The 24,207-nt window shown below is 35.1% G+C and overlaps 1 protein-coding gene across 2 annotated transcripts in view; it reads right to left on the bottom strand.

Annotated features, from left to right (window-relative positions):
• LOC149065527 (uncharacterized) overlaps nt 1–24,207 on the bottom strand; it is a 148,179-nt gene that overhangs the window by 48,437 nt on the left and 75,535 nt on the right. For both annotated transcript variants that reach the window (XM_089253422.1, XM_089253421.1), the window contains 3 exons: nt 18,408–18,605; nt 11,227–11,340; nt 4,277–4,402 (listed from right to left, as the gene is read on the bottom strand). In XM_089253422.1, the coding sequence (XP_089109548.1) occupies nt 4,277–4,402; nt 11,227–11,340; nt 18,408–18,605 (438 nt within the window). The remainder of the gene's footprint in view (nt 1–4,276; nt 4,403–11,226; nt 11,341–18,407; nt 18,606–24,207) is intronic.

Genomic DNA, 24,207 nt, shown 5'->3' with positions numbered 1-24,207 from the left:
GGAAATGACTACGGCTGTCCTCTATGGGTGTTTTCCCTAACGACGATGGTAATTATTGACGCCACGACAACGTGAAAGCTCGCATAAAAACTAATTTTCTGCCAAAATCCGGAGAGCGGGAGGAAGGATAAAAAATCCGGAGTCTCCCGATTTGGCATGTCTGCTGTATATTGAAGATACCGAAATTGCAAATTTACTGAAACAAAGTCCTACACAAAATCAACACCTGGCTGAAGAAAAATAAACTTAAATTAAATATACAAAAAACCAAATATATTTGCTTAAAAACAAGAAATATAAATAATTTAACTAACATGAAAATCAAAATCCATGACCACTGCCCATGTCAAAATATTTCACAATGTAATTGCCATGAAATTGATGGAGTTCATGAATACAACTACCTAATAATAATAATACAAGATGACCTACAATGGAACTCGCAATGTGAAAAAATAATAAAGAAATTAAGAACATATGCAACCATTTTACATAGATTAAAAAACACAATTGACAATAACTTTCTAAAAGATTTATTTTTATGCTTGGATATACTCAATAGTAACATATGGAACCACTGCTTGGGGAGGTGCTTATCAAACAAATATACAAAAACTAGATAATATATATATAGAATGAGATCCCAAATGACAAACATTACAGCAAAAAATTATGACAGAATGTCACAAACTAACTGTAAGACAAAACTATATTTATAGATTAATAAAATTTTTATTCTTAAACAATAACTGGTTAGAAATGAAACAAAATAGAACCTCATTTAGACTGAATAACTTATATCAAGTGCCGAAAAAAATAAAACACTATTCCAAAAGAGTTATAGATATACTGCCCCGAACATAATGAACCAATATCATGCAACTAATCATACAAATAATAACATAAGATCCAATCACAATATATTTATATTCTCAATAAACAATAGTTTAGAATCCATACTACAACAATTATGGATCATAAAACAACACAATTAAAATAATTCATTCTAAAAACATAAAAAATATAACCATTCCTGTAATCAACGTAAATATACATGTGAATACTTGTTCATCGTACGTGAATTCTGTGTTCGTCAACTGACTAATTTTATATGGTTATATTTAAATATATGTATTTCCTTTGTTCAGTTAAAAAATATCTGAAAATATATATATATGACTTTATAAAATATTAACCAATTACTACTGTAACAAGGCTGTTGCATAATTCAATCAACTCTTTAATTTAACTTATATTGACCCACTGCAAGGACTATCAGTCCCTTGGGGTCACAGAATGTTGTCTGTGTCATCGTAATGATACTTTTTGTGGAGTTTTATTGTTTTGTGTTTTTCTCAGTTGTATATTTTATCTGTTGTGTTCAGTCCAATAAAAAAAAATAAAAAAATTTCCCACATATGTAAGCGTAAGAGGGTTGTCATACTAGGGGATTTCAATTACCCGGGTATCGATTGGGAGAACCTTTCAGCTGGAGATCAATATGAAAGAGACTTTCTTAAGTTGGCGCTCGATAATTTTTGTATCAACATGTATCAGAAGCCACTAGGGGTAATGCTATTTTGGATTTAGTTCTCACTAGTACCATGTTCAACAGGATATTGTTAAACATGTTTTGGTGGGGGACCAGTTTTCTTCCAGTGATTATCGTGTTGTTAGTGTTCACTGTAATTTTTATTCAGGAAAGGTTGATAACAAAAGACTGGCAACTTGTTTCCAGAGAACTAACTTCGATGTTTTGCGAGGCAGGTTAGCAGAAGTTTAGAAGTTTTCAAAGACCGGTTAGAATCAAGCGGGGTGGTAAGTCAATGGGAAGAATTTAGTATGAAGCTGTCCTCTGTTCTTCACAATGTCATACCCTTTGTTTGAAAAAAGTGTTTGTACATCGTGTCCCCTATGGTTCATGGATAGCATGCATAACCTTTAGCTTGAAAAGAAAAGAGCAATCAGAAAGTATAGAAGTGGACGAGATGACCTATCATTGTTTACTGAATAAAGAAGAGCATTGGAGAACGAGATAAGGGATAGTAAGAGAAGTTGAATCTAGGTTGGCAGATAACATTGGCTCTGACCCAAAATAATTTTTCAGCTATGTCAATGATAGATGTAAGGGGACAGTTGGCCCACTCTTGATAGGAGGGTCTAGTGTAGAGAGCAATGTAGGCATGTGTAATGCTTTCAATGACTTTTTCGCATCAGTTTTTAATAGAGATAATGATTATACGGGTGTTGCATAGGGTAATAAAATCCTCAACGATATTCAAGTGGAAGACGTGGAGGTCCTAAATATTGTATGTGCAAGCAAAGCACCAGGACCAGATGATATCTATCCCAGGTTGCTCAGGGAATGTCCCAATGAATTGTTGGGGCCAGTCGCACAGATCTACAGGAGTAGTGTTGCTGAGGGTATCATCTCAAGGGATAAGAAACTTGCTAATGTTGTTCCAATATTTAAAAAGGGTAGTAGAGAAGCTGTGTCATATTATCGTCCAATGAGTCTGATGAGCTCCTTCTTGAAAATTTTGGAAATTATAATCAAAAGGCAATTGGAGAAGTGGATAGATGAGAATAATGTATTGTTGAATAATCAGCATGGGCTCAGGAAGGGGAAGTCATGTGTAACTAACCTCCTTTGCTTCTATGATCACGTGACTAAGACTTTGGGTAGCAAAAATGTAGATGTTGTTTACCTTGATTTCCAGAAGGCATTCGATCGGGTCTAACATGGTAAACTCTTGAAGTGTTTACACAAGATTGGGATTAGGGGCTTGCTGAATTGGATAGAATCATGGTTAAGAGATAGGTCACAACGAGTTATGGTGAACAGGGAATTCTCTGGTTGGACAGGTGTCACAAGTGAAGTTCCTCAAGGAAGTGTTCTTAGACCCATAATTTTTCCACTTTTTATCTACAAACTCGATCGCGGCATCGATGGGATTGCTAGCAAATTCACAGATAACATGAAGCTAATAGGGGTAGTCGGGAATCAAAGTGATAAGGAGTTGCTCCAGAGAACAACTTAAACAGAATTGCAGCATGGGCAAATGAATGAAGCATGACGTTTAGCATTGACAAGTGCATGATCGTCATTTTGGGTCGAACAACTCACGATTCTCTTACGAGTTGAATGGTGTCACTATCCCGGTGGTCAAAAAGCAAATAGAACACTCTGTTTCATTTTCAAAAGGGTTTCTTTCTTTGCATTCTCCTAAAGTCATTCTTCCACTTTTCCAAGGCTCACTTTATCCTGGACTGGAGTATGCTATAAGGCTTTGGAAAGCATACCTACAGAGGGACATAGACTTGGTTGAAGGGGTGTAGAGAAGAGCGATGCGTGTCCTTATTGGCACACGAGACTTGAGTTATGAAGAGAGACTTCATTTTTTGAATATTTTACATTGGATGAACGCAGGTGTCGGGGAGATATGATGGGAGTGTTCAAAATTTTCAACGAGAGGGATATGATGGACCATGAATTATTAGTACACCATCAATCGACTGCTTTTACAAGGGGACACCAGTATTGATTAGTAAGGGACAATTCTAGGTTGTGGTGTCGCAGGAAACTTTTCTCTAATGGGGTTGTTAATAAATGGAATAGCTTACTCCCAGGCATGGTAAATTCCAACACAATTGACACATTTAAAAAGAAATATGATAAACATGTTGAGGTAAATCAAGAAGCTATCCATACTTAGAATAAGAGAGCCATAAATATTTTTAATAGGCATTGTATAATATTTTATCATGTATTAGTATAGTAGTATCATGTATTAGTATATAGTTTTCAGTTTTTATAATTGCATTTTTAATTGGGTTGCAGTATTGTAGAAATATATGACATCCATATTTGTTATTGACATCTTTTTCTCAGCTACCTAGTTGAGCATTTTGCCTGCTGTGGCACTGTATTTGTATAATTGTTGAATAAAAAAAAACAACAAAAGGATCTTAGTTTAATGGGGAAAAAATATCTAGATTTTAGAACAGTATGATTAAAAAAAATAATGAAAATGAGTCAGTGGAATGTAGTGGTACAGTTGAACATTTTACATTCATTAACCTGTCCTGTTTTTCGTACAACATAGAAATATGATCATCTTATTCGCTTCTGGGTTTGTTTCAGATATAGTTATAAATCAGTTACTGTAATCAAATACGTAATCATATTAAGCAATGTGCTATGTATTAACTGTTGAAAGAGTAAGAAAGAAATTTTTTAATGGCAATTAAGTTATTTAACAGCATCAGAATTTACCTTGACACAGTTGATATGTCCATGTTTGGCAGCCAAATGTAAAGCTGTGTTTCCTTCGGAATCGGAGCTATTAACATTCATATCTTGAGAATTCATATAGCTCAAAAGCCATTGGACACTAGTTTCCTGTAAATACATAGTGATTTAATTCAGATTTCACAGGAATAAAAGTAACTGTTGCAAAAATATACCATGAATTTACATTTGTTGGATTATAGAAAATGAGCACATAGGAATAAAATGTATACAAATTGATATTAAAAATATAAATACTGGGCATTTTCTTAAGAAAGCGTCCTTGGTTCCATAGCTTTTTTCACTTTCATCAATAAACTTGATCAGGGTATCAGTGGAATTGTTAGCAAATTCAAACATAATGTGAAGCTAATGGGGGTAGTCAGGAATCCAAGTGATAGGGAGTTACACCAGACGAACTTGAATATGACTGTAGTATGGGCAAATCAATGGAACATGACTTGCCCATTGCTTGCATTGACAAGTGCATGGTTGCTAATTTTGGTTTGAACAACTCACGTTTCGCTTACGAGTTAAATGGCAATATTATTCCGGATGCAAATAGGATCACTGATTTTGGAATTATTATTGATGAGCAGATATGGTTTTCTGAACATTGATCTGCAAGTCGAAAAGCAAATAGAATGCTCAGTTTAATTCTTAAAAAGGTGTCGTCTTCACATTCTCTTAAAGTGATCCTTCCACTTTTCAGGGGTTAGTTTGTCCTGGATGATAGTATGCCATATGGTTTTGGAGACCATACCTACAAAGGGACATGGACTTGGTTGAGCTGGTGCAGAGAAGAGCCATGCATGCTCTTGTTGGCACACCGGGTTTGAGCGATTAAGAGAGATTTTCTGAATATGTTTACATTGAAACAGTGCAGGTGTCAGGAGTATGATTGAAGTTTTTAAAACTTTTTTTTCGATGGAAATGATACGATGGACCATGAGTTATTAATACGATTAAATAACCGACGTTTGGGTTTACCCAAAATTCCAAAATGAACACGGCTATACACGTTTCAGAACTATATGAAGTTTCTTCATCAGTAGCAGAAACAAAGAAGAAAGCAAATATTGAAAAAATTGATTGATTTTTGAATTTGACTCTTGTCTACAACAGCGAGTAACTCCCGCTATAAGAAGTTTTTTCAATATTTTCTTTCTTCTTTGTTTCTGCTACTGATGAAGGAACTTCATATAGTTCTGAAACCCGTATAGCCGTGTTCGTTTTGGAATTTTGAGTAAACCCAAACGGCGATTATTTAATCATATTATCAAACCAAAAAAAGGTAATCCATTTCCATGAGTTATTAATACACCATCAATCGGCTACTTCAACAAGGGGACACCAATATTGATTGATAAGGGACAACCCTAGGTTGTGGTGTCACAGGAAACTTCTTTAACAGGGTTGTTAATTAATGGAATAGCTTACCCCTGAGGGTAGTAAATTCTAACACAATTGACACGTTTAAAAATGAATACACAGAAAAATACAAGAAGAACGTTATTTCCAATGTTGATTTTTGTTATTATTAAATTACATTGAAAATTTCAGGTATTTAAACAACATTCTTATTGGAAATAACATTGCAACCAAATACAAATTAAAGGCGTCAGCAACCAGGAACATGTAAAATGACATTGAATTGGGCAGCATAACAAAATTAGCATATGCTCATCTGTGCTGATTGGATATGAAAGCTGATGAAACCACTTTCCCCACACCAGTTCTTATTCTTAGTGCAACAATATCTAATACTATGATTTAGCAGATGGGAATTCCTAAATGCAATAGTTTTTGCAATTAATACTACGTCTTGACTTGCGAAACTGGCAATGCTTTGACCAGTCTTGCCACCTCACCTTTAATCAAGAGAGATATTTTGTTTTTTGAGTCATTTTCAAACTCTGGATTAGTACTAAGATATATTTTGAGTGTGAATGTATGAGTAAAATTACTTATGTATTGCTTTTATGGGATGCTAAGTAGTAGAATTTAATTTTACAACAGAATACAATCTTGTGCAGACGAAAAAATCAATATTTTGTACTTAATAATTATATATAGTAAATAAATATTTCAAACAGGGGCCGTACAGTTCAGGGAAAACCAGAGAGCCTGGAATTGTCGAGAGGAAAATAATTTTTTTTAAAAAGTCAGGAAAATCACAGAAAATAGCCCACTTTTGCTCTAAAATCTGGAAATTTTTGACAACAGACCTGGGAAATAATCACAATTGTCATAAAATCTTAAGTGGGGATCGAAGCAGTCAAAAATGACCTGTTTAAAGCATGGTGTTGGCTTTAGAGAAAAACATTCAATTTCAGCAACATGGACAGATACGCCATTCAGAGCCATGCCAAGCATGTGAAATCAGAGGAGTATTCAAGGATCTCAATCTTTCCTAAATTGCTGAATGGTTCTAATGGTTCTAGAGTGCTGAGTGTAAAAGCAAAATGCAAAGAATTGTGATGCAGCAAAACCAACTTTGAAATTAGTGATGTCCCACTCATCCTATAACAATTTAAGGATGTTGGAAAAATTTTTAAGGTAATGTTTTCAGACAGTGATATTGCAGAAAAGGGGAGAGGAAAAATGCATAAATGCATGCATAAAAAAATTTACCAATAATCTACGAGTATGATGTCATTTTGATAACTAAAACATTAATTTTATAATTAATATATACTGTATAAATTTTATAATTATAATTTTTTTTTAATTTTCAATTAAAAATTACCAGAAATTGTTTTGAGAATATCACTGGAAAACCTAGGAAAAGTCAGAGAAATGTTTTTACAAAAATAATTATGAACCCTGTTCAAACAGTAGTTTGCATAAAAATGTTTACGGTTGTTCAACATATCTACTTGACAAAAAAAATATTTTAATACATTGATGTTTTTGACAGTTTAAACCTGTTTTTGACACTTTTCACGTCAAAAACCCAACCCAGCTACAAAAAAAAAACTAGTATTTTTTTTCACGTGTTTTGTGCCAGATTATTGTGCTCAGATATTCAGCTTGTATAAAAAAGTGGTATTTTTTTGGCCTGAAATATACCGAGAAATTGAATTTTCTGGATGATAATGCCAAATATCAGTTTTGGCATTAACATTCAGAAAATTTAATTTCTCACTATTCAGATTGTTATACAAATAGCCGGGCACATATTTTAAATCATTTTTTGTAACTCGGCTGTTCTAGCACTATTTTTATTTATAAATAAATAAAAACATGGTTCATACTCTTTGAAAGTAAAAAAATTCAATGACTATTCAAGCACTTTTCCAGGCAAAATTTTAAAATTCAAAGACTTTCATATCGCGGTTGATAAAAATCAGGATTTTTTTTAAAAATGACATTACTTGAATTTTTTAAATTTATATTCACCATTAACTCATTTTTAATTTTAAGTTTGAGAGAGAAATGTTAATTTATTAAAGACATAGTTTTTTCAAACAATTATAATTCTCATTTCAATTTGTAGGCAATGTCAAGTTCTAAAGGTATTGCTTTTAAAAAAAAAACCTTAGTATGCAAATGACAATTAAAAGAAATCATTTTATGTTTGAAACAGTATTAAAATTTGCCTTTGATAAAGAAAATCAGAAAGCATATAATTAATATCTAGGATGACTATATGGCTTTTGTATTTCCTGAGACATTTCCCATATTTTCATGTAATTTTCGTCATCCCAACTTTTCATGAAAAAATTTCCCATTATTTTCCATATATTTTCAACAAAGCCTATTGAAATTTTTATTCTTTACTGAAATCAAGTATTAAAATTATTTTCCTAATCCTATGTTATATGAGTTATATTATGATAATTATGACTTTAAACATTGTCATGTTAAAATTTTTTCCCCATAGAATTCATTCAAATCTACTGCTTCAATGCAATGGTGCTTCGTTTTCTGCCTTTGGTGTTTTTTTGGCAATTTTAGAAATAATTGGCAACTTTGCCTACCTATGGCATCATTTTTGGTGATAGTTGGCAATTTTCCTGCATTTTTATCGAAGAAATATTGTCAGCCCACATATATGCAACTGACATTCATTAATCCAATAGTTTAAAATATTTTGAAGCAATATCTTAAGCGCAGTGTTTTGATGCAGATTTTAGGTAACATCTTTTTTATGCATAGAAATACCTCACGCATGTGTGACCAATGTCCTGTTTTGAACATTGTCTCGTAATCAATGTATCATTGTTGCTCGACACATTTTCGCCCCAGTGGAATATGGTTTAGAGGGATTTATTTGAAGGGAGACAAAAATTGATGGAAGAAATTCACAATGAAAAAAAAAAAATCAAGCACTTATAAGAGCATTTGAAAAAGATTATAATTTTTCTCAAGTACTGCAATGATTTTTTTGATTTGACTTTAAGGAATGAAAATGAACTTTTTTTCAGACTTTCAAGGACTGTACAAACCCTGAAAAAAATTATATTTTTCTTAGATTTTTTCATAGATTTATCCTTTCTCTCATTCATTCAATGGTGGCATATTTCATATAGCTATTGAAAAAGTGTTATAAATTCTCTAATGAAATTGATTTAAAAAGTGCCTTTTAAATATGATGTATCCTTTGCGAGTAACTTAAGTTTAAAAAAAGGTTATATGCAACAAAAGTCAAATAGTTTTTTTTGTTCAGGCTAATGGCCACTTTTAGTAAAACTGGTTCGGAATGTCACAAAATTGAAATGACTGATAACTGTATTGGTTATGGAGAATCTTGTCACTCAATCATTCTTGTAGAATTAGTTTAACAGAAAATTACAGTAAAATATGCTGAAATTTTTATTATTATGAATAATTAGGTCCAAATGAATGACATATATCTTGCAGATTTATAGTAAAGCAGTTTCAATAATCAGCAGTGAAAGGCTCAGAGGCATGTTTGATTACCAGTAACTTGGAAAATAATTTATTCTTGAAACATTAGTTTTACTCAAAAACAAAGAGAAAAGACTTACATACAATACACAATACAGTGCTGTACTTTTATTCTTGAATGAACTATTGATAGGAATTTTTATCACTCTATCAGAATTTTTCATTCTTTTTTTTTTATTAGAAGAAACTGTTTTTTTTAATACAGTGTTGAAACATACTTCAACATAAGGTTGGTAGGCACGGCTTCAACTTGTTCTACTATGTTGCAAAGAAGTTTCTTTACTTTGTGATATTTTTCAAGGTGCAAACATATTGATTGGATAGAGTGGGAATTAGAAGGTGGATATATAGAAAAAAAACTGAAACACTGACAGCTATCAGCTACTTGTTGAATGACTGTACATAAGCCATTTATTTTAAACAGGACCTTAACCCCTTGCCTGTTTTGCTTGTGCATTGTAGGGGAGCTGTTTTTGGGCCTTTACTGATTTACTGAATCTCGTTTGCCCGTATATCTTTTCTATTTTAATACCAAATTAGTCATACAGATGGCGGTCATTGTTCATTAAATGGTAGTTTGCACTAAAGGTAGTTTATTTTTATATGCAGCAACTCTAAATATAACTTCCCTGTTAGGGTTTCGTGTAGGAAGAAAAGCCCCCCCCCCTCAATAATTTTTGAAAAACAATGCAATGCACCTCGTCTCTCTTGCGTATGCGCTTGAGTCCCATATATACAAATACAACACCACAACAGGCAAAATGACCAACAAGGCGGCTGAGAAAAAGTTGCCCATAACAAATATGGATGTCATATACTTCAAAATTACAGCAACCCCATATATGGGACAAGCAGCAACACTTTCAGCTCTCCCAATTTTTTCTCCATGTCGGCACCTCTGGCTGATATCTTAAATCTTATTATACAGAAGAAACCTCCCTTAGCACCAGGTGAACAACGTTTTTCTATCTTAACTGTTCACAAACCATTTTGGAAATTTACTGCTATTTCACCCCTAAATAGGTAAGTTGTGTTAGAATTGTATTAGTGAAACCTAACAATATCAATGTGTGTTCAGCACATTGTGCTTGTTATCTGTAGAGTAGGTACAATCTATCTTCCATGTTGTCAATGATTGAATACTTCAATAAATGTGTATCTGTGTTGGTAGTTTGCTGACTTCCATGGCAAGACTTTTTTAAAGGGGTAGCATAAGGGTAGCTGACTGGCATTTCTGCCTCAAAGTTGGAAAACCACAAAAAGTCATATTCAGCAAACCACCACTGTGCAATTGTGGGAATCATATCTGGACATTTTTAATGCAAAACCATCATGATTGGCTACCATTTTCAATAATCACACAATCTTACGACGGCTAGCTGAAGTTTTTAATATTCACACTTTTTCAAACAATCTCAGAATTTTTTTGGTAATTTTAATCAATCCTATACAATTTTTCACAAAAGTATGTGTGCAATCTAGTCAAAGAAATAAACTTTGAGTCAAAACAGAAATAGAGGCAGAAAAATTAAGATAAGGTCTGAATGGATATGAATCTGTATGGTCATGGCCACAAGTTTTTTAACATGAATACATTGTGTTAAATGAAAGAAATAAAAACTTTTGCACTTTGCACCATAATTTTCTCCTATGCTTATTATATTTTACTAGCATTTTACTACATTCTTGTACTGCTCGCTTGTAAAACTTGGTAAGACAAATCTAACATCACCTCACATAAGGTGATAGCATGGCAGGGTCTCAAGGAATATTGATTTTTGCCATGTGACTCCAAAACAGAATGTTTTACATTGTTTTGCAACAAGAACTCGGCTGACTGGAAAAGTTACACTGTAAAAATTTCCCTACCAGGTAAGTATACTGTATACTGATTACATCAAGTTTCATAAAAACTAAAAAAACTTAAAACCTAGAATGTTGATCAATAGATAAGTTTTATAAATATCATGCATGCTTTTTCATGCATAACAGAAAAAATCATTGCTTATAACTTTACTAACCTGTCCATATTTAGCTGCGATGTGTAGTAAAGATCGGCTACCACCAGATGGTGAGAGTTGTGATTTACTGATTGTGTTATGTATAAGCCATTGAACAGCGAGCAGACTTCCATGCTAATAGACATAGGATAATATATATACAAGGTGGGCAAAAAGTCCATAGAAACTAAAAATTCATAAAACCAAAAAAATGACCTAAATAAAAACGGTTAGCAGGGTTAGCATCGCTAGGTCACAGGAATTTTTTTAAGACAGGGAAAAAACTCAAAAACAACCGATAGATGGCACTGGTATGATCGAATTTGGTGGAAATATGCAAATGAGACAGTTATAAGAACTTGTGCCCTTAATTCACAACCAGTTCACTGTTAAAAACCGTGTAAGTGAACAAGGATGCTGAGTGCAAAGGATAAAGGTTTGTTGGTGAAGTTGTTTTACATGAACCAGGAATCAGCAACCATTGTCTTGTGTAAATTCAGAGTTCAGAAGAATGTGACGACTGGAAAAGGGCCTTTAACAGCGACAGGCCTCATAAAGGTTGTTCAGCGGTTTGAGGAAACTGGAACGCTGGAGGATCGTGTAAGAGCCTGACGACCATGTTTAAGGAAGGCTTGTTCGTGTGTATTGCAGCCAAAATGGAAGCATTAGCATTTGAATCAGCTGCAGGGACCAGCAGTGCTCATGAAGCTGCCAGACATTTGGTCTTACCACCATTCTTGGTAAGCAATATTCGTCATGGAATTGTTGATCTGTACCCATACAGATTGCAGTCATGCCATAAACTTTTACCAGTGGATACCATACAGAGGGAAACATTTTCGAGGTGAGCTTTATCCAAAATCAAACAGAATCCCACCTGCATCTTCAACATCTTGTGGACAAATGAATGAAGCTCATTTTTCGCTTCATGGCGACATTAATACCCATAACTGTCGCATCTGGGCGACATCTAATTCACGCGAGTACACACAGAAACCATTGCATTCCCCAAAAGTGACAGTAGAGGAGGGGGGGGGGGGGAGTTCACAGGTTCATTCATCATAGGACCCTTCTTCTTTGAAACACAGTGCCTAGTAAATAGGTGCAAAACGGCTACAGTGAATGCGTAGCATTATTTAATGCTTCTGTGCGAGTAGGTCGTGACATGTTTGCGTGAAAGAGATGTGATCATGTTTATGCAAGATGGAGCAACTAGTCACACTGCTACTCTGGTCAAGGCATTCCTGATACAGATGTTCGGGGAAGACAAAATCATTAGCAGGCATTGCAGGTTCCCATGGCCTTCTCGGTTCTCAGATTTGACACGAGCAGACTTCTGGTTATGGGGATATATGAAATTCTGGGTGTATCGATCCGGTCCATCCAATCTGTCGAAACAGAAAGATGCAATCTGCCAAGAGGTGTCATGTATATACCCGGACCTGCTGCACTCTGCCATTGCTGAATTTGTGAGACTCACCTGCAATATGTTATCCCCTGTGATGGTGGTCATGTGGAACACATACTGCTATAATAAACAATTTGGAGGCATTCTGTTCATTATTTGCGTATCTTTTCTTTGACTTGTGTATGTCAGTGCCACCTATTGGCCATTTTTGAGTTTTTTTCATCTTAAAAAATTCCCGTGGCCTAGTGATGCTAACCCTGCGAACTGTTTTTTATTTTGGTTATTTTTATGGTTTTTATGAATTTTTGAAGTTTCTACAAACTTTTTGCTCACCCTATATATATATATATTTGAAAAGTTTATTTAACATGACAAAATAGTACATAATAATGTGGAAAAAAAAATTCATCAATAGATTCCGTGGATCTGTACTGATGACCACGAAGTATCCATGAATAATTACAATGCAATTTCAAGGACAGAACAAATAAATAAACAAAAAAGAAAGAAAAAAAGAGAAATACTCAAATTATAATTCTGCATCTATGAACTATTATAAAATTAGAACACAGTACAGCATTCCAAATATACTTTCATATAAACTGAAGAGCCAAAAAAACTGGTACAGGCATGCGTATGCAAATAAAGAGATATGGAACCAATCAGAGTACGGCGCTGCGGTCAGCAACGCCTATATAACACAACAAGTGTCTGGCATAGTTGTTAGATCAGTTACTGCTGCTACAATGGCAGGTTATCGAGATTTAAGTGAGTTTGTTACAGTCGGCACACGAGAAATGGGACATAGCATCTCCGAGGTAGCGATGAAATTTGGATTTTCATGTACGACCATTTCACGAGTGTACCGTGAATATCGGGAATCCGGTAAAATATTAAATCTACGACATCGCTGCGGCCGGAAAAAGATCATGCAGGGACCAACGACGACTGACGAGAATCATTAAACGTGACAGGCGTGCAACCCTTCTGCAAACTGCTGCAGATTTCAATGCTGGGCCATCAACAAGTGTCAGCGTGTGAACCATTCAACGAAACATCATCGATATGGGCTTTCGGAGCCGAAGGCCCACTCATGTAACCTTGATGACTGCACAACACAAAGCTTTATGCCTCGCCTGGGCCCGACAACACTGACATTGGACTTTTGAAGACTGGAAACACGTTGCCTGGTCTAACGAGTCTCGGTTCCAATTGCTTCGAGCTGATGGACGTGTACGGGGTATGGAGACAACCTCATGAATCCATGGACCCTACATGTCACCAGGGGACTGTTCAAGCTGATGGAGGCTCTGTGATGGTATGGGACGTGTGCAGTTGGCGTGATATGGGACCCCTGATACGTCTAGATACGACTCTGACAGATGACAGGTATGTAAGCATCCTGTCTGATCACCTGCACCCATTCATGTCCATTGTGCATTCCGACGGACTTGGACAATTTCAGCAAGACAATGCGACACCCCACACGTCCAGAATTGCTACAAAGTGGCTCCAGGAACACTCTTCTGACTTTAGACACTTCCGCTGGTTACCAAAATCCCCAGACATGAACATTATTGAACATATCTGGGATGCCTTGCAACGTGCTGTTCAGAAGAGATCTCCACCCCCTCTTACTCCTACGGATTTATGGACAACCCTGCAGGATTCCATGGTGTCAATTACCTCCAGAACTACTTCAGACATTAGTCGAGTCCATGCCATGTCGTGTTGCAGCACTTCTGAGTGCTTGGGGGGGCCCTACACAATATTAGGCAGGTGTACCAGTTTCTTTGGCTCTTCGGTGTACATTGCGAATGAAGAATATGAAATGCTAGAATAATGCAGGAATTGTTTAGTGACTTCGACAATTGCAGGCAAACAGCAGGGAGAGTGTACTTAGAGATTGATAAAATTGAATTTAGCACTGTCTGATAGAGCTCTGTGTTTTTTTTGTTTTCCCTTTTTTTCAAAAATGATCGTTGATGTTAGCTATTGAGAAAAGTTAATTTTTTAAACATTTTTTGAGTAACAGTATGGAAGGAGAAATAATATCATGTGGTAGTTTGTTATAAAATTTCGGAATAAGGTATGTAAAGTGATTTTTCTTCACTGTTTTATATATTAAGGGAATATTTAGAATGCTATTGTACCTATTTGATGTCCTTGATAAATTAAGGGGAAGACTGAGTTGTTTTTTAGTAAGTAGGAGAATCGATTTATAAAAATATAAATACCACAATGGGATTATGTTAAGTTGCCGGTAGAGATTGAATGACAGAGTTGAGTAATTGCCAGTTAGTAATTGAATTATTTTGGGTCTTTTGGGTCTGGATGATGGACGCAACGTACTGATGTAGTCACTGCCCCAAACAAAAAATTAGTACTTAGATAATGCTTCAGGTAATAAAGTTCATAAACTATATAAAACAAAGTTTTGATTGGATATGTTTTACATGAGACTTCCATTTAAAATTCCTATCCATAACAATACCTAGGTATTTAATAGAGCTCACTTGTTCTAATGGAATACAGGCACATGACAGATCATGAAGAGTTTTTTTTTATAAAAAATGATATTATAATTAGAATCCAAATTAGTGAGGTTTGAGAAAATAATGTATTTATTGTTTTTAGAATATTTATTTTGAGATCATTTGAATGAAACCAATTTCGGACTTTGATTAAATTGTTGTTAATAGTATGATTCAATGATTGATAATCATTCCCAGAATAAAGAAGTACAGTGTCATCCACAAACATGGTTATTTTGGCAGAAAAAATTTTGGCTCAAGGTTACAGAAATCACATATCACATTAATAATATAAATAGTAAAAAGTAATGGCCTCAAAGTAGTTCCTCTATACATATTCATTGGATTACTAACATATTTATCACACTTAACAGATCAAGATCTATTATTAAAATAGGATGCAAATAATTTATGAGTAGTTCCTCCAATTCCATATGTGTGCCATTTGGCAAGCAATATACTAAGATTGATGCTGTCAAAACATTTTCGTATATCAAGAAAAATTGCCATTGTTTGTTTTGAGTTATCTAAGCTATATCTATCAACTACAAATTTACTAAATTCAATTAGTGCAGCTTCTAAGCTTTTGTTTGGCTGTTTTTTTTTTCAATATACAGGTGATGAGAAGTTGTAAAAGATTGAAAATTCTTAACTTATTTACATACTATTGAAACACAAAAATAGGCAAAAATTGCATGAATTTTAATTAAGATTAAATTAAACCTATTTCTTCATGTCGACTAGAAATAAATCACCTTCAATTTTTTGGGTACGGGAATTTCTTTTATCAAATTTATATAGAAGGGTATCAAAATTTATCCTCTTCATTTGGCTGCTTCCAATATTTTTCTGCCTTCTGCAAACAATTAACTTCATATTCAAAGGTCAGAAGAAATGAAAGAAGGTCACAACAAATAAAAAAAAAACTTCTAAATTTATCAAAATTCGTACAGCTATGTCCTGATATTACCCCATCAAATGTAATATTTTTAAATTTTTTTGTGTAAAAAATTCCCTAATTAACATAAATAAATAATTCAAACTGTAAATTAATCATTATAAAATTGTGAATTGATAATTATTTTTTTTTGTTATAACTTGTTAATCAAAGTTTTAAGAGGTTTCACAAAGTTATGATAATCATTAAATACAGGGTGATTATAAAAAAACTATCCCGACATATGGGCCCCTAACTATCATACCATTCACAGAAACTGAATGAAATTTTGGCATAAGGTATTTTGATGTATGCGCTCAAGAATGATATGGAAAACAACAGTGTCACTCTAACAGTTACGGTTACAGTGAGAAAATTTCGAAAATATCAAATGGCAACACCAAGTTTTTTGTATTGGAATGCGATCTCCATACTGAAAAACACTAAATAGCGTTCGAACGGCAACTTTAGCATGAAAATCACCGGCGGTAGATAGGCTAAAAGTGAGGAAAACCAATAAGGACAGAGAAGCAGCATAAAATAAAGCATTTTATTGTGTTTCACAAATTTTCCACATGACCTTGTGGAGGACTAATTAGGCTGGGATCTCAGCCGAAGAAACGGTGTGATGAATGAAACGAACATTAATGCTCTGGTGCACGGCAAAGTCCTTTTTACTTTTTCCTTGCCTAGCTCCGGGGATTTTCGTGCTACAGTTGCCATTCCAATGCTATTTAGTGTTTTTCAGTATGGAGATCGCATTCCAATAGAAAAAACTTGGTGTTGCCATTTGATATTTTCGAAATTTTCTCACTGTAACCGTAACTGTTAGAGTGACACTGTTGTTTTCCATATCATTCTTGAGCGCATACCTCAAAATACCTTATGCCAAAATTTCATTCAGTTTCTGTGAATGGTATGATAGTTAGGGGCCCATATGTCGGGATAGTTTTTTATAATCACCCTGTATAAAAAAAAAAGCACCAACAATCAGAAGCATCACTCAGAATATATTTAAGCACCTCTGCGCATGCTAATAAATGTTGTGAACAATTCCAGATCAAGAACATAATGAAAGCATGAAAACTCGGCCCACCACATAATTTCAAATATGAAAATAATGCTTGTCCCAAAGTTCCCCGAGGTGCAATAAGTAATATGGTGAAACAATGGACAATTCAGTTGTTAAAGCTTTTGCTGAGGGCTTTATATTCCTCTACTTTATAAATTGACACATATTCATTGTTTATCAGGTTGCATTCTCAGCTAGATGCAATGCATCAAAACTTAATTTATTCTGCAAATTATTCCATTCATTTGTAGTTTGAATTTTACAGACAAAGCATTTTTTCAGTCACATGGATCACATTGACCATCTGCTCCCAGGTTGTCTGGAATGGGTAAACAAGTGATGGTATTAAGATAAGAGGAATCGACTTTGCATGGTCCAAGCAGACTCCTCAGTGTGGCTCAACCCTCCAGGATACATTGCTTATATTCCCCATGGGACAGAGCTTGGGCTACGCCTGGATTTACAGGCAGATTACCTGCAGATGTGAAAGGATGCAAAAAAGATGGTAAAATGTAGAATGCTACCAATCTGCCATGTTGAAATTTAGAGATGAATGCTTCTCTGCTTTCAGCACAAATAATCACCATGTTCGGGTATATAACTCCTTTGGTCAATAGCACAATATCAACCCCACCATCAAATATAACACATTTTTGCCTTTTGGAATTATTCGGGTCTTGGTTAAAGTTTTGAGGTCCCATTGTGAGTTGGCATCTACTTCAAAAATCTTTCATCACTTTGAGCAAAATATCAAATATGTATTCAACTACAAATATAGAGCATCAGGTAACTTGCCCTATAAGGTGGAGGGAAAAAATATATTTAAAAAATGTCCATAACAAACTGAGCAATTTGTGTGTCTGAAAAGGCAACATAGTAAATGCTTTCGTCACAAGAAATAATGAATGTAAGAAAATTGTTAATCAGGAAGTCTGTTGGAACCAATAGCTCAAATAATGATAAAAATTTAATTTACTACACAGTATTTTTCTCTTGTGAGAGTGGGGGGGGGGTTGCATACACAAAATCACCTAGTGGGGCTGTATCACAAGCCAGTTGTTGGTCACCCCCCTGTTCTATACAATGGAATTTTCTACTGGATCACACACACATTTACTCAACTCTACATGCAAAATAATTACTGGAACAAATTTTTATAACCAAACAAAGCAATTCAACTGTGTGGAGACTTGGTCGCAGTAAAAAGTTTATTACCTGGTGCTTAACATATAAAAAATGTAAAAAAAATACCTTTACAGCAAGAGCTACAGGAGTGAAACCATGTTTATTTTCATCTTTCAAAGCTTCTGCTTGTTGATGACCCCGGGAACACAACCAATCTAAACATTGGATATGGTTTTGAGCAGCACATATATGCCATAAATTGTTCCCATAGTCATCAGATAGATTGCGCATGAGAGCAGAATCAACATCTTTGAGACTAATTTTCTGAAAAAAATATATTAAATATTTTGAGATATGAATTCTCGATACAACCCTTTTGAAAAACATTAAACTTTCAAAAGACGAATAAGACTATGTAAAACTTTTCAGTATTGTTTTACACAGGGAAAGTATCTTGCTCATATATTAAAGTTATTTCATGAGGAAAAACAATCTGGATAAACAAAAAATATTGGTATTATGATTATAATAAACCCTTAAACTGCTCCCATTGCTTCAAAATGATGGCCTTAGGTCCTGCTGCATCATTTTCTGATGATTTGAATTGCTTCTTCTGATGAAATTCTTAAAATGACGTATATAAATGGCATGTGAATATATGTTAGAGTTTGCTTCCCCCCATTATTTTCTAATTCTCTGACAGATGCGCTTGCACTGTATTTGCCCCTTTTTCATTTCTATTAAATCAAATCTATAAAAAAGATTATGGTTGTCTTATCTAAGTATGGATACCTCTTTTAAATGTGTCAATTATGTTCCAATTCATGACCAAGGAAGTTTAGCTTGAAGTCCTGTTTTTGTCATGATGGCAAAAAATAAGGGAAATTTTAATTCTGGCAAATTGAAATTATTCATGAATTTAAAGCGTGGGAAACTATTACAGGAAAAGGACTAGCATGATCCAGGGTTGGGTTTTTACCAGGACATGATAAAAACTAGGTATTTACTAGCGAATACTGTGGTGAAAACCGCAAAACCCTTGTACATACTATATAGCCCTAATTATCCTCTTATTATTGATAATTAGTATACAGAGTAACTGTTTTTTTGTTAACTAATGATCAATGGTTGTTTAAGTAATAATTATCATTAAAAAATTCAAATAAACTTAAGCCTTAATTACAAAAGAAAAATAAGAATTGTAGAAACAAAAACTGTTGTAACAACCAATTTTTCGGTTTTCATCCACAGCACACTTTGAATTAGGTTGATATATAAAGACCTATTCTTTTCTTTGCTCCCTTTGTATGTACAAATTCTAATAACTTGCATTTTGTGCAATTTATAACTTCAATATACTACAGTGAAAAGCCTACATAACGATAATCAATGGGACCAGAGAAACATGGTCCTTCGTTATAAGGGACGAGAAACATATCATTATAAAAGTGGATAAACATATCATTATATAAAAAGAGTATATTAACACTATGAATCCGGACCAGATAGTAATATCGATGTAGAGATAGTAATGTAGAAGATTATTCTACAATGAAACCTTCCCTGCTACAACGATACTTGATATAACGATAAATTCCTCTACAATGATATTTTTCTTGGTCTACAGAGTATTGCTATGGATCAAGGTTTCACTGTATATTACTTTTAGTATAGAGATAGAGAGGCTATTGCCTACACACACTATTTCTATACTATAAAAACTATTATTGATTAATATGGGTGTCACTTGATTTTTTTTTACAAAACCAATTTTAATCATAATAAATGATGTAATCAATATTTTGGTTCATTTTCCACTTTTTATAATCACTAAGAGCTCGTACAATTATTTTTAAAATGTCTATTCATCAGAGGCACTATTTATGGAGGAAGGGGTCCCTAAGCGGTCAGTAGCGCAAGGTGGTGTAATTTTGTGGTCAAAACATCAAATTGAAATGAGAGAAAGGTGGCAAAATTCTAACAGCCAGCAAGCAAAGAAGTCATAAACCTGCCTCTACTATTTATAAACAGATACTTTGACTAGAATGTATAGGGTGTATACTTTTCTCTTTTAATCCATGAGCATATGATAACAATATGAGACTAACTTTATGGCAGGGTTTGACAAATCAAAAAAATATTTATGTGCTAGCCAAATTGCTTTGGAGCCAAGAATAACTTTTTGCTCAAGAGAAATGGTCCTAAATCAGGGTGTCTACCAAATACCAAAAGCACAATTTGGTGACTTTTCAAGGACTTTTCTGTGACCTTTTCTCATTCGCAGGGCTCCCACTCTAAAAATTAGAAAAAGTAGGATGGGGGGAGGGTACCCCCCCTTAGACAACATAATCATGGCATAATTTTAAAAAATCCCTAGAATTTTTTTTTTTTTCATAGCACACTATTTTAGTATCCTGTAAGACTAACTTCAAACCAAAGCAAAATGACAGAAATGTCTTGGTTACAAAAAAAAATTTTTTTGCATAAAATAGGGTCTTAGCAACCACAGATAAGTCTTTTCTGCTCTTCATTCTTTTTTGGGAGTCTTCCATGGTCTAGTCTGTCAACTCTCTTCGACAATACACACGGCAAATTATGAAGATATGTAAGTTTTTTAAGAATGACATTCTTTCAATACCACTTCCAAAAGCAAAATGTGTAAATTACACAAGGTTGATATAAATAAGTCAAGGGGGACCAGATGGTTTTACTGCATTGTCCATCCCTTTCAAAAAGGGTTTGTTTAAATTTTAGTGGTCAATGCCAGTGTAATTGCTTGTGACAAACGAAGCAGTCACAAAACCTAGAATAGGTCTATGTACCCAACTGCTTTGTTATGCAAACTTGTTTCAACAAAATGTGCACCATAATTTTGAATGATGAATGTTACTGTCCACGACCATGAAGTAGTAAATACAAAATTATTTCTTTTCAACCAGGCAGAAGTTTTTAATAAATACTCTATTTATCCTTCCCTTTTTTCTATCCCTCAAACTTAAGCAAATGAAAAATTACTAAACTACCAAATGGTCCACATACACCCCACCCCCAAATAACCTTAAAACAATACAATTTCTGCTTTGGCAGAATCATTAATTGCAATCTACTACATTTGTATTATTTGGCATTATGTCCACGATTCCCTTCTCAATTAAAATCAATTATACAAATTTTGATGACACAATTTTGTTAAAAAAGTAAGACAAAGTGGGACATTTTACCAAAAAGTAGGAAACATAGGACAAGGTGGGACATTTTATCAAGTAGGAAAAATAGGATTAGTGGGAGCCCTGCATTCGACAAAATGAGCCATCCTGGACTGTTTTCTTACATCAGTTATTCCCAAATTGTGAGTAGCGACCACGTAGGAGGTTTGGGTTGATAAAATAGAGGGTCTTAATGAAAGGGGAAATGAAGTAAGTTAACAAAAAAGGCCTGAATTTTTTCAAATTTTTAAAAACGTTTATATTTAAAGTTGATTTAAATACAATGCTCCATAGAAACTGGACGCTAAGGGCTCAAGCCACATAAGCCATCCCCCCACAAAAGCATAAGTGGATACAGGTTGTTTCCCTAACAAGGTGGGGCTAATGTTCATCTTCTGCTCTTCTGCCTACGCCAATAATTTTTTTTAATCGGGAGAGATTCTCTTCATTGCACCCCCCCCCTTATCCCCACCCATGGGTTCAATCAACTTTTCGAAATCATCTAAACCCTCAGGTTATCATGAACATTCAATGCAATCCACTCCTGCGTACGCCCTTGCGAGTGGTATATACAGACGTCTGGCAACCCTAGACCCCACCCCTCCTCATCAATGTTTTTGTCATATCAGTGTTTTTTCGCCACCTCCGACAAAACTGTGGCCGCAACTAAATACTTTGTCACCCAGCATTCCAAAGCAAGCTCCGTGGGCGCACCCGCACTTGTTGAAAACGCGTCTTGGGAATGCAAAAGTACTGAACCCACTATTGATCGATATTAAGCCATATGCACAACAGCAGCATTGCGCTGCACACATAGCAATAACTCAAAACCAAGCAAAAGACCCGAATGACCTTGAATGTGCAAAGTGTGATTGATGGAGCAGTTTGTTCGGTCGGTTCAGCGATCGGCACCCACTTTCGAAATCGGCAGTGTGACGTCGGAATCAACTCTCATCGCCAGACAGGAATGTGCATCAGAAGAAGACGCTGTTTTAATAGAATGAGCCTATTTCTTTACCGATTGCATTAACAAGTGCAGAAAAAACATATTGGCGCAGGTAAAATAAAAAAATTAGAAGAAACGTTTCTTATATACGAAAACCGAAACCATCCTTAAAGGTTACAAACATCGTCCAGCTGATTTTCCAATTCGGAGGGAAGCACAGTACTCTAATGAGAGATGAGGGACTCTAAATGAGATAATTCTAATTTTTGTTTCTTCACACTATAAATTCACTATATGGGGCCCGTGAAAAATTTGGCCTGAGCCCGCCAAAGATCTCAGCTTAGGGGACCTTACTGAAAGATGCGGGGCCACTAGACCAGTGTTTCTCAGTCTTTGGAATCCCGTGGCACGGTTGATTTCTTTTCCTTGATTGGAAGGCCTGGGTATACACAAAATTAATGGGAAATAAATGGGTAAAAATGGAGCAATAAACCAATCACGGCCCAGTTAGGCAGATGCCAGGGCCCGGCGGTTGAGGAACACTGCACTAGACCAACCAAGGGCCCTTTCGAAGGATGGATTTCACATATTCCTTTTCCTATTCACATTTTTTGAAATCCAATATTAGACGCTTGTTATTTGCTCTATCGTCATGCTTAGGTGTCATGCTTTAGATAAGGCATCTTCAATCCATTGCTCGCGAGTGCTATGGTGCTCCCCAAAGCACCCAGAGTGCTTGATACTCATGTCCGATTTGATGCTCGCGAGCACTTGATCATCGTTTCATTTAAACACCTTGTGAAAATTGCATTCAATTATTAAAATCATCCGGATTTCATGCATTCGTATGTCAAACATGATGTAAGAGTTCTCTTCTTTTGATGATGGGTACAGGCAGTGATCGCAACTGGAAAAAGGTTGAAGACCTCTGGTCTAGCAAGCTTGTTACCGTATTCCAATGGTTCTCTTTTGTCAGCTGCCTCCATTGCGTAATTCATCGGCGGCTTCCTAAGAAGTTTGGCAGTTTTTCCACCCTATAAAAGAACTACTTTAAAGCATAGGTTTTGTCAGCACAAATCCATATTTTGAGCGCTCCATGACGCTCCTAGGAGCCCCAACGCACACTTTTGAAAGCACTGTGCTACTCCTTTAAATTCTGCCTAAAAGTTATGTTGCAATACAAATAATGGCGAACGAGTCCGATGTTGTTCTGTCGCATGTGTATACTGTATGATATCGTTGTTTGCTATAGCTAGTCGGTAAAGATAGAAGCGATCAGAATAAATAAATAAAAAATGGATGATAATTAAAAGAAAATTCTTTTGCAGGGGAAAAAATTAGTGCCCTTTCACCTGTCCCCCACAAGGATGAGGCTGACAGGGCAGCAGTCCTAAGGCCCAGGACAATCACAATCATTGCTTCTTCATGCTATAAATTTACTATAGAGCCCCCCAGTGAAAACTCTGGCTTGCGGACCCGCCAAAATTCCAACAGCCTTGCTCCCCGATGTGAGGGGGAAGATAATGTCCTTTCAACGAAAAACCAATATTGTTCCCAAGAGAACCCCCTCCTCTAGGAATTATCACGTGATCTTGAGAACACTGCTTTATTAGGGGGAATATTACAGATGTTCAAAGGTCCGGACAAGCAAAGAAAGAAAAGTTATTTTTTTGTTCATCCAGTACAAATAGCTTTTTTGCCCCATCCATATGTCTGCCCCAATGTAAGGTGGCTACATATTGACATTGTTCTTTTCTGTTGCTACTCACCCATC

Source organism: Pholcus phalangioides, unplaced genomic scaffold, assembly GCF_987345545.1.
Source record: "Pholcus phalangioides strain wild (caught in Gottingen) unplaced genomic scaffold, Ppha-v1.0 ptg000039l_1, whole genome shotgun sequence".
Taxonomy (NCBI): Eukaryota; Metazoa; Arthropoda; class Arachnida; order Araneae; family Pholcidae; genus Pholcus; species Pholcus phalangioides.
Note: the sequence above shows the minus strand (reverse complement) of the source record. Positions and strands in the feature narration are given on the sequence as shown.